The sequence below is a fragment of the Mirounga leonina genome, unplaced genomic scaffold, assembly GCF_011800145.1.
Source record: "Mirounga leonina isolate KUSES-001 unplaced genomic scaffold, KU_Mleo_1.0 Mir_53, whole genome shotgun sequence".
Lineage (NCBI taxonomy): Eukaryota > Metazoa > Chordata > Mammalia > Carnivora > Phocidae > Mirounga > Mirounga leonina.
Window position 1 is genome coordinate 65010590 of NW_023270807.1, and position 12034 is coordinate 65022623.

General features: G+C 41.0%; 1 protein-coding gene across 1 annotated transcript in view; it reads left to right on the forward strand.

The window, feature by feature from the left end:
• LOC118001347 overlaps positions 1-12034 on the forward strand; it is a 138817-nt gene that overhangs the window by 41069 nt on the left and 85714 nt on the right. Inside the window, exons 13-17 of the mRNA XM_034991442.1 lie at positions 1270-1470; positions 2438-2559; positions 4320-4548; positions 7289-7491; positions 9736-9891. Of these exons, the coding sequence (XP_034847333.1) occupies positions 1270-1470; positions 2438-2559; positions 4320-4548; positions 7289-7491; positions 9736-9891 (911 nt within the window). The remainder of the gene's footprint in view (positions 1-1269; positions 1471-2437; positions 2560-4319; positions 4549-7288; positions 7492-9735; positions 9892-12034) is intronic.

A 12034-nucleotide genomic window follows, 5' to 3' on the forward strand; every position in this document is an offset into this window, starting at 1 on the left:
AATGTAAAAGCAAAATAAAGAGCATCTTTCTCTGAATTCTCACACTGAGAACCCTCTTCAATGGTTACTGGGTTAGTGTCTGGGAGTTTTCTTTGGTTTTTAGAAAAGGTTTGTGACCTCCACTAGAAGGGAAACTCCCTCGATGCCTTTGAGAGTTCTGTACATGAAGCCCTTCCTAATAGAGTCCTGTCTGGGATAAATGCCTTTGTAGTTAGGGGACTTTCACCTCAGTCTTCCATTCTACCACGCCCTATCATTTCTAGGTGAAATTTGGGCAGACTATTAAAGAAAAGGGGTCAGAAATGGAGCTGAGGATAAGAAGAGGGGAGGAGGGTCACCAGGGTGGCTCAGTCGTTAAGCGTCTGCCTTTGGCTCAGGTCATGATCCTGGGGTCCTGGGATCTAGTCCCGCACCCGCTGAGCAGGGAGCCTGCTTCTCCCTCTCCTTCTGCCTCTCCCCTGCCCCCTGCTTGTGCGCTTGCTCTCTCTCTCTCTCGCTCACTCTCTCTCAAACAAATAAAAATATATATTTTTTAAGATTTTATTTATTTGACAGAGAGAGTCACAGCGAGAGAGGGAACACAAGCAGGGGGAGTGGGAGAGGGAGAAGCAGGCTTCCCTCAGAGCAGGGAGCCTGATGCGGGGCTCCATCCCAGGACCCTCGGATCATGACCTGAGCCAAAGGCAGACGTTTAATGACTGAGCCACCCAGGTGCCCCAATAAAAATATTTTTTTAAAAAGAGGGAAGGAAGCCACCTGCCTACCCTTTCTGTCATTCACTCTCTCAAATAAATAAAAATACTAAAAAAAAAAAAAAAAAAAAAATGAGGGGAAGAAGCCACCTGCCTACGTTTGGTGATGGAGTAAAATGGGAGCGGGAGAATGAGTCTTCGGAGAAGGGTGTTGCAGATAAATATATTTGATGAAGTGGCGTTGCATGCACTGTCTCATTGGAGCTTATAACTATTAGATGTTATATTATTCATTATATACCCCCCCTTTTATTTGTGGAGAGCAGAGGAAGAGGGGACACAGGCAAAACTAGTGTTCCTTCCTTTGCCCTCCCTACCTCTGTGGGTTTACTAATGACCCTTGGGTTGCCCTGGTGCCGCAGCTGCCTGCACCAGGCTGGTACCCGGAGGGTCTGAGCCATCTCTCTCCTGCTGATGCTCCAGGGCTTTCCAAAGCATGGGGGATGGGAGGCTCACCTCTCTTTGCTGGAGCCTAGGGCTGCCTCTGCTGTTCCCTGACTATAAACCTTATTTGCAGCTTCTTGACTGTTACTTTGAAGCCTACCAGCACGTTCTGGACCCTGAGGAGAGGTTTGCCTTAGCACAAGTGATCACTGACATCATGCACAGGCGCCCAAGGTTTGATTTCAGCCACCCTTACTTCATTAAGGCCTACCGAGATGAATGCACCTGTCTGAGGCTTCACTTGCAGCTCGTGAGGGGCATCCTCAATCAGCACGTAAGTACAATTGGATTTTAAAATATTACATGCGAGGGCGCCTGGGTGGCTCAGTTGGTTAAGCGACTGCCTTCGGCTCAGGTCATGATCCTGGAGTCCTGGGATCGAGTCCCGCATTGGGCTCCCTGCTCAGCAGGGAGTCTGCTTCTCCCTCTGACCCTCCCCCTCTGATGCTCTCTCTCTGTCTCTCATTCTCGCTCTCAAATAAATAAATAAAATCTTTAAAAAAAAATAAAAAAAATAAAAAATAAAATATTACATGCGAGAAGACAATGGAAAACCCAGGCCAGAACTGAAAAGTGTTTTCCTTTCACTGCGCATTCAGAATCCAGGTTTTCTAGGGCAGCATGTACAGCATGTTTATTTGTAAGCTCATTTGCATCGTTGAATTCCAAGCATAACTATGGTCTTTAAAGGAAGTTTCCAACCCTAATTACATTTAATGGTCCACAAAAAATAAAAAACTTATTTTCACTAGATGATCGAGTTTATTGGTATTGAAAGGAGGATGAAACATACCCCTTTACAAGCCATTAATGTATAAAGTTATGTTTATTATTTTTTTGTGGCTATTTTTAGGACACTGAAGGAAAAAATTACGTGTATGTCCTCTGGGGGAAAAGCTAGGGGCAGGAAGTAAGCAGGAGATAGACTGTTGCAGTGCATTTACCTTAGACCTGGTTAGAAGTTTTCCCTTGTAGTCCATTATTTGACAGAAAGAAGTTTTCCTATGCCTCTTAATATTGTCTGAATTTGGTCGCCTTTGCTTTTATTGGCTGACCCTTGGCTCAGACTGAGAGACAGTGTGTCTTCGTGTAAATGGATCCTCAAAACCGTGTCTGGGTGAAAATTAGTCAAATAATGAAGGGACACAAAGGACGGCTGTTCTTCTCATACTAGGGCTCATAATTCACATCCATGGGCAAGTTTAACTTTTCTAATTTTAACTTTTATGTTACATTTTTAGATAGAGTGTCAGCGGGAGTATGTCCAGAGGCTTTGGCAGGAAGGCCGTCCGGATGATAGCAGTAACTTTGGGCTTCCCCTTAACATAATTTGCAAACAACTTGTTTCCATCAACAATAGCTGGTATGGTGGCATTGTCTTCAGACATTTTACATTTAATCTTTTAAGTTAAGGTATGGTGTTAAGTTTAAATACTCCTCTATAAAGTACCTCTCAAGTATTTGGGAAGATGAGTGAAGTAGATATAAAAGCCCCAGAAGAGGGATTTTCTTGCATACTCAGTATCCATTTGCTTTGTAAGTAATAAAGAATAGGAGGCTAGAATTAAAGTTATACCACCAGGTGTAGAATCTGTATTCTCTTGAGAAGTTCTATTAAAAAAAAAAAAAGCAGTTACTCTTAAAATGCCATCAGAGGGTTTAATCAGAGGTGCCACATAAGCCAATGTATATGACACTCGGATGTGCTTAAAAGTTTCTTAAGAAATCTATTTATTCTAGTAAGTGTCACCAAAAAGGTTTCTGCAGACTCACCTTGTGACCCTACCCCTTTAAGGAACAAATTAAATTTCCCGAGATCACTCAGAGAAGGTTCATACTTTAAGTCACCCCCTTGACATGTAGTTTGAACCCCCATTCCTTCCCAGCCTTTAAGGGTAGTGAGGGAATCGGCAAGTGGGTGACAAGCCCCAGGCTTGTCTTCAAATGGGTAGAGAAATTGTCCAGCTCCTTTCAACATGTAACAAGTATCTGTTGAGCAGCTATAGGCCCCAGGTACTGTGCTAGGAGGTGAGGACACAGTTGTGAACAACAGAGGCATGGCCCTGCACTCCTGTCAAGTGCACACTTTCAGTAGGACATTGCCACACTGGCTATGAAATCCTCTTGGGGACCAGCAGGATGCCATGGGATTTCCTAGCTTACATTTAACCTTATCCCTTGAGAAAGAGCCCTGGGAGTTCCAGGCACAAGACAGCATGTTCTCCACAGACCTTTTTCAGGACTGATTTCTTCACTGTAATAAGCTTGAGACATCAGCTGTGTGTGTGTGCGGCTGACTATGTATGGCCAGACTCCACTGTTCAGGAAATGGTTTTTTGGCAGAACATGCTAGGATTATATGGATACCAAGACCTGACAGAATAGTCTCAAAAGCAAATGTTATTTGCTTGATGAGATTCCTTTCTAACCTTAGGGTTGTATTTTTTAAGATTTAGAACAAAGAAAAACCCATTTGCCTAGGTTTAAGAAGTTATTTATGCTCTTTAGTTCGATGTAGGTAGAAAAAGGCCCTTGACTTGTGCTGTATCCTCTCTTTTCAAAGGAATACTGACAGACAAGCATTTTCTCATTTCTGGTCTCATCCATTTATAAAATAGAACATTCTTATGGCAAACATGAATGATTCTAGCAGTTGTGTACAGAGTTTAAAATTTGTCTCTGTTTATTACCATTTTTTGGGAAAAGGATAAAGACTCAGGGAAAAAATAGAAACCAATCATGGAAATTATTTGTTTAATATTTTTATTTTTAAGTTATATTTTCAATTTTAAGTTATTTTGTTTTCAAATATTTGACTAAATGCCAATTATTGGAATGCTTACAGGTTTGCCATATACAGTTTAAGAATCAGATTGGACTTTTAGGAATAAACTCTTACAGCTTCCAATTTTAAAGGGGTTCATGTTAAAGCAAAGAGCATGTTGTATAATCTGGTGGAGTCTGGATGGCCTCTTTGGCCCCTTTGAACTCCTAGTTTTTTATAATGCCCTGGATTATAGCAGCTGTTTTATTGGTTTTAAAAAATGAAAAATTCAAATATCTTTTGAAATAGATTAAGTTCTTCATTGTGTAAAATTGTCACTGATGGATTCTCTTTTTAAGCCCAGCTTTGAAAAACATTTATCTGCTGGAGTTCCACCCTTCCCTGGGTCTCGCATCACTCATCCCCCGATCCCTTGAGTACCTCCTCCGGGAGGCCCGCCACACCTGCAGACCCACATCCGTCAGCAGCCTCACCTTGCTGGAGAGACGTGTGCTGCAGCTGGCCCTGGATGTGTGGCTCACACCAGCCAGGCCCGAGTCCTGGTACAGCACTCAGCTCCAGAGAGATGTAGGTTCTCTGAAGAGGGTTGGGGAGGGGGCGTTCCTTGGCAAAGAGAATGTTTCCACCCAGATGTTACTACTTAGCTTTGTTTTTCTGTTTGGCTCTGTTCCTCCCCTGTTTGGCCAGAGACAGATCATAGTCCTAGGCCTTGCCAACATTTTTATGTAATTCTTTTTTCATTTTTGGTTAAAGTTTCCTCTTTATCAGGATACTGCTACAATTAGAAGGGAGATGGGTATGTGGTATGTGGGTAATAGGTATGTGGGAAATGTTTTTTGGCTTATTTTACATATAAATATATATATAATATATATATATTTTGGGCGCCTGGGTGGCTCAGTTGGTTAAGCGACTGCCTTTGGCTCAGGTCATGATCCTGGAGTCCCGGGATCGAGTCCCGCATCAGGCTCCCTGCTCGGCGGGGGGTCTGCTTCTCCCTCTGACCCTCCCTCCTCTCATGTGCTCTCTCTCTCATTCTCTCTCAAATAAATAAATAAAATCTTAAAAAAATATATATATATATTTTAACAACATACATTTTTAATTAAAGTTATATATTTTATTTCCACTGAGACTCTTCCTGAAATTCCCTCTTTTTGTCCTGAGCTGAGATCTGGTAGAGGAGAGAGAGGGCTAAGTGAGGAGTCAGGGACCTGGACTCAAGTTCAGCCCTGCCATTAATTTCCTGTGTGACTCTAACAGGTCTCTTAGCCTCTCTGAGCTTCCCTTTCCTATTTTCTAACATTATGTTTGTGTATTTGAGGGGAGGGGGGTGGAAGTGAGCTTGATGGTCTCTAAAGCCCATTTCAACTCTAATGTCCTATGGCTCAAACTGTGGCCTAATGATTTACATGGTATTTGTAGTTAGATTTTAATTCTTTCCTTTTTCTGTTAAGGCTATCACAGTTGAGCCTGGGGTTCCAATTTGACCTTACTCTGTGTGGGTACATGCTGAATGATGAAGAAACTTTCAAGGGCCCCAGCTGCCAAAAATATCCCTTCCATGTGTCTTGCCTTGGCCTCCTATTCCCTCTTGCCCAAACTAAAATTTTATTTTACTTTAATTAGTTTTAAATTGATCAAAATAATAAGAATTTTAGCAAAAGAAGAAAGCAAAAAAAAAAAAAAAATTACCCTAAATATAATCACTCAAATGCATTCACAATAATTATTTTTTCTGAATTCAAGTCTTCTTCAAATGCATGTTTTACATAGTTATAATCATATCCTTCATATCCTATCCCCTGTTTTCCTCAGTTAACATTGTATTATATATTTTTCCATATTGCTAACTAGTCTTTATACTCAACCTTTATGAGTATAATTCCCTTAAGGGATGAATCATAACTTATCCAACTATTTCCCTATTGTTGGACATTCAAGTAGTTCCTAATTTTTCATTATTATTTAAAATGTTATGAGGTACATCTCCATGCTTACAGATTTTTCCATATTTTAAATCAATTCCTTTCAATACATTCTTAGAAGTGGAATTACTGAAACAAAATTTAAGTCTTTGGATGCAAGTTGGCATATTGAAATGCCACCAATAATTTATAAGAGTATCAATTGTACTACATTGTACAGTATTAGGTATAAGTATATAATGTCTATATATATTTATATAAAAATAAATAAATCTCTCTCTGTATATAACAGTTGGCATTGCACTGTTAATTTTCATTTCCTTGGTATTTGTTGAGACTAAATATCCTTCTAAATGTCTTGTTACAAGCTGTATTTTTTGTGACTCTTCTGTTCTTTCCCTTTATCTCTTAGAATCCTAATGCCATTCCTATCCACTTACATGAGCTCTCTTAAATGAAAACTTTAACCCTTTTGTCTACCATATTTTCTGCAATATTTCTCCCAATTTGTCTTTTTATTTTTTAACTTTATTTTCATATAGTAAAATCTGTTGATCTTTTTCTTTGTGATTTCTTCTATCTTCCTAAATCCAGAAAGCAAATCTTTTCCCACATGTCTTATGTCTTACTTTTTTATAATTTCTTAAGGCTTTGATTTCATTTTAAAAATATTTAACTTCTTTAGTATTCTACCTGGAGAGAGAGAGAGAGAGAGAGAGAGGAGGGTATGAAGTGTGGCTCAAAATTGAATTTTTTCCAAAATTACCAGTCATGTATCTTACTACCACTTATTGCAGGGGTCCTGGGATCGAGTCCCACATTGGGCTTCCTGCTCGGCGGGAAGCCTGCTTCTCCCTCTCCCACTCCCCCTGCTTGTGTTCCTGCTCTCGCTGTCTCTCTCTGTGTCAAATAAATAAATAAAATCTTTAAAAAAAAAAATGTATGTGAAAACACTTTGAAATTTTGAAACTGCAGTTAGAAGAGTTTATAGGAAATTATTATTATTATTGGCCTCTAAAATACTTGGAAAATATCAGGGACTTCTTCTATTCTTTATTTTGGCTTAAAATATTTATAATAATGATAACAGCAAATACTATGTACCAGGCACTTTTGTATGTATTAACTCACTTAACTCTCTCAACAATCCTATTAGGTAATTTTTATCTACTTGTTCCTCTTAGCTACTGTGACTATTCTTATCCCCCCTTTACAGATGAGGAAAATGAGAGATAGCAAAATTTCACAGTTTATAAGCAGCAGAGCTAGGACTTGAACCCAGGAAATCTGGATCCAGAGGCTGTGCCACCGAGACTGTTTTTCTTAATATGTGAACTTTCTTTTTTTTAGATTTTAAAAAGTGCTTTGTTTTCTTTCAGCTGTTTTCAGCTAAAGTAATGGGAGATCCCTTTCTCCTAGAAGAGATAGGTCTGCTCGCACTCAAGACTGCAGCAGACAAAGGAGAGAACCAAAGCCAAGATTCTCCTGTGCTGCTCCTGGAGACATTTTCCAAACTTCTAGAACTTCTGACCCTCCGCCACCGGCTGATAGAAATGAGTCTGGAGAGTGTACATTTAGCTCGGTCAGTAGGGGGACTGAGGATCCAGATGGGGGAGAACAGACCACAGGTTTCCCTGTCTACAAGTCTTGTTCCCTCTGTGCCCCAGGGCAGCCAGAGTGAGCTTTCTAACTGGCTGAAATGACCACCTTGCTCCCTTGTTCCGTCTTCACACAAGCCTCCCTATGTGCCTCTCTGACCACTCAGCGAGGCTAGGCCCTCCTCTTGGCACCCGGGCTTCCTCTCCATTCGGTACATTACCTTTCAGTTAAATGCTTGATACTGGTTTATCAGTTTTCCTGCTGGTGTCAGCTCACTGATTGCAAAAACACTGTCCATGTTGTTTCCTGTGGTGTCCCATCACCTGGTATGAGGCCTGACCTACACGGTCGCTCTGAATATTTACTGGATTTGCTCTTAACTATGATGAAGTTGAATAGCAGAGCAGAAGCAGTAGAGGACTAGAGAGAGGAGGGGAGGAGTCAGTGACAGTATTCAGGCCTGACAGAGGTTTGGAAGGCTCAACAGGTAGGGAGAGACAGAGAGGTTTTAGGTATGAATGTGAGGTGATGGGAAGACATCCAAGTGGACATGTTCTAGAAGCAGGAAAGCTGTGGAATTAAAGGGTCAGTTGCAAATATGTATGAGTTCTGTTATGTTCTAGTCCTCATGAGAGTTGCCCTAAAGACCTAAAGGGCCCAATCATCTACCACCAACCATTACCGAGAGTCTGCTATGGTTAGGGTCTGTCCTGGGGACTTGATGTGTATTCATTCATTTAATTTCCAGAATATCCTTAAGAGGATCCTTACTAATATTTTACCAGCAAGGAAGTAGAGGCTCAGAAGGTTAAGTTATTTGCCTAAGATCACATAACTAGAAAGTAGTAGAAGCAGAATTCAAACTGAGTTAAGATATTTATTAACTTTTATGATACTACCTCCCCATAATTTTTGATCCTTGTTCTCAGGGAGCTCATTAAAAGTTAGTTCTACTACAGTTTAATATATTTTAGTCATACAACCAAAATACTATGGGAACTCAGAAAATGGAGCATTTCATTCTCTGTAAGTGGATCAAGGGAAGCTTCATAAAAGAGGCACTGTTGAGGGATGAACTGTGTTCCCTGACAGGTTTATATGTTCAAGTCCTAATCCCCAGTGCCTCAAAATGTGATCCCATTTGAAGGTAGGGTCTTTACAGAGGAATGGAATGATTAGGGTGGGCCCTCATCCAATATGACTGGTGTTCTTATAAGAGGAGGAAACTTGGACACAGATACACCAGAAGAAAGATGATGGGAAGACACAGGCAGAAGACGGCCATCTATAAGCCAAGGAGAGAGGCCTGGAATGGATCCTTCCCTCATGGCCCTCAGAAGGAACCAACCCTACCAACACCTTGATCCCAGACTTCTAGGCTCCAGAACTGTGAGACAAATCTCTGTTTATGGTACTTTGTTACAGGAGCCTAGCAAACTAACAGAGGTGCCATTTGAATTCAGCCTTAATGTACCAACTTCTCAAAATGGAGAAATGTGTTAGAGAATGTGGGTGTGAGAGGAGGGGTGGTGGGAAGACATTCTAGACTCTTAAGGCTGAAATGCCAGAGGGGCGTCTGAACGGAGCCTTGCTCCAAGCCATGTAAATGTGAGATCAGAGCTCAGATTTGGGACAAGACAGAGATAGGGCCACAGGTTCTTATAATAGGGGGTGATCATTAGGGTTCAGGGTTGGAAGATGAACACCCCAAGGAGGGGACAGAGAAGATAAGAAGAAGACCAGGTTTGGAACCCCAGGAAATACTAGGATTTGAAAATAAAGAGGAAGAGAAGCCAGTGAAGACTGAGAGATAGTGGTCATGAGGCAGAAACATGGAGATCCTGGATCCAAGAGAACAAAGATGTTCCTCAAAGAGAGGATGAGGCCAGCTGCAAAGAGCTCTGAGAGAAAATAGCCTTGTATTGAAAGCAGTATTGGTGACCCCATGAGCACTCTGAGGACAAAAGCCAACTTGCAGGAAATGAGAGTTGAGGAAGTACCCAAGCACATCTCCTACTTTAACTTCTATATTTAACTGTCTGTCATAATGTAGAGTGGATGCAAGACCTTTGTGACTCATTCACTTTATACTGGACTTGGCTTACTCTTGTTTTGACTTTTGCTTTTGTGCTTATTCAGATTTTTTGGGTTTTCTTACCACTTACTTTTCTTTTAGTGGAAAATAATAGTAAATGCTCTTGGTTCTTTATCTACCCCCCCCTTTTAGTCTCTATAAGGAATTGGCATGGGAGATGGGTTTTGAAGAGTTCCATTTGTATCTGAGACCTGTTCACTTTGAATTTGCACCACTCAAAGAAAAAGTGGACCGTCCATATCCTGTCTTTATCACCTCTCTACTGAAGGACAGTGATCAAGTGGACAGGTGAGCCTTGAAAAGTTCAAAGTAAAAATAATGTAGTGGTAGAATGAACAGCCAGTGAAAAATAATTTCTATCACCACTGGACACACAAATACAATTTTATATCTGAATTCCCTCTCTTATATTCTATCTGCCATGATGCCATTTCTTTTTTTCTTTTTCTTTTTCTTTCTTTCTTTTTTTACTTTACTAAGGGTGGGGGAGAGATCTCAATGAAGGGGGATAATTGAATTTAAAAACGCTGATTAATGGAACAATTGGATCAGAGAGCTCAAGTGAGATAGAATCACAGGCTCAGCCACTGCCCAGGTTGACCGTGTTGCTTCTGGGTAGAAAGGGGTATGAGGGTTTGTCTCATAGGGCAAGAACCATGGATCAGAAGTCCAGATCGCTTCACCCACTTCCCCTGGGACGAGGAAGAAGTCAGTCAAATTTTTTGAGCCCCTGTTTCCTTGAAACTCTAATATAATGTATGAATTTAACGTGTATGGCAATATCTCAGTCACTCTTTGGTTGGCAGCAGCAGAAGCAGACTCAAAGCAGTAAAACTTCTTCATGCCCCATAGGTTCAGCCCATTGCTGGAAAGAAAACACTCTTACTAGTAACAGATCATGAGTCTACTTAGTCAGGGAAAGGAATCTTTTTCCTCTGTGCAGAGTCAGTCTTTGTTGTGTGCTGAGGAGAAACTTCTGTCTCCCTCTTCTTTCCTTCTCTTCTAGTCTGCCCTTCCCCTGAGGGTCCAAGCTCTGTCCCTGGAGATTCCTGGTACTGGCCCCACCCCAAGGAAAGCAAAGATGACTCCAAGGAGGAAAAATCCCCTTTGTTTTGCTAGTGTGGATCAGTGCTCAAAATGTAACTTTGATGTGTTAATATGTTAAAGGACTCCTCTCTTCTCCAAAGAGACCATGGGCTGAAATGGAGAAGGTTAGGATAATAGAATATGGTATCCCAGAATTTCTCAACCTTGGCATTATTGAAATTTGGGGCTGGATAACCCTTTCTTCTAGGGGGCTGTCCTGTGCAGCAGAGGTTGTTTATCAGCATCCCTGACCACTACCTCCCAGATGCCAGTAATAGGCCTTCTCCTCCCCGATTGTAACAATCACAAATGTCTCCAGACATTGCCAAATGTCCCCCGGAGGCAAAATATTTCCTGCTCTATCCTGTCGCACTAGCTAAACCAAAAAGAGAATTTATCATAAGGATATAGAGATGTCTCACAGAAACTGAAGGCAGGAAGTATGATTGGGCCTCAGATGAGGCTAGTTAGGTCTCCAGCCTGGAGCCAAGCTATGCTCTGGCTCTTCAAGGCCTCCTGCTGGAGCTGGTATTCTGCACTGATGTAAAATAGGGCATATTTTTGTTTAACTGGAATCAACCAATCAGCACAAAGTGCCCAAATGATCTGTGACCTGGTCAAGCCATGATTGATTCTCCCAACAATGATCCAACAATCCTGTAAGATCTGGGGAGCGTTCTGAATTACCAGGGGGAAGGTTTATGCATCCAAGGGTCTTGTCTCTTGAGTTTGCATTTATTTTATGTATGTTAATTCCTTAAAGTTGCCACTTTGGAGTGCTGTTATAACAACAACATATATCAAACATGAGCATAGTGGCTTACATTTTAAAAAGCACATTCATGCATATTATCCCATTTAATATTTGCCTTAACCCTATGAGATAGGTGATATCTCCCATTTACAGATGAAGAAACCAAGATTCATAGATATTAAATTACTTGACATTTTCGTAAGTATGGACAAAGGACTATATCCCAAGGCATAAACATGGTTGCAAAGAACATTTAAATAATTATTGGGGCAATGGAAGAGAGAAAGAACTGGACAGCTTTTAGGGAGTGGATAAAAGGGTTTGAGTCAGTGAAGAGCCTGAGGACATGAGGTCAAAGGTACAAAGAGAAACAGGATAAAACAGTGGAATGGTGATCAAGAGAAAAAGAATTTGGAGTCAGTGGTCACCACAAGGAAACTGCAAGGAGATCAAGTCCAATAAGGATTAAGAAGACCCCAGAGCCCTTCAGTCTTTGGGCAGAAATATCAAGTCTTTTTTTTTTTTTTTTAGAAATATCAAGTCTTGTGTAGCATCTGCACTTGATATTATTGCTGATGTCTCAGAGCTGAT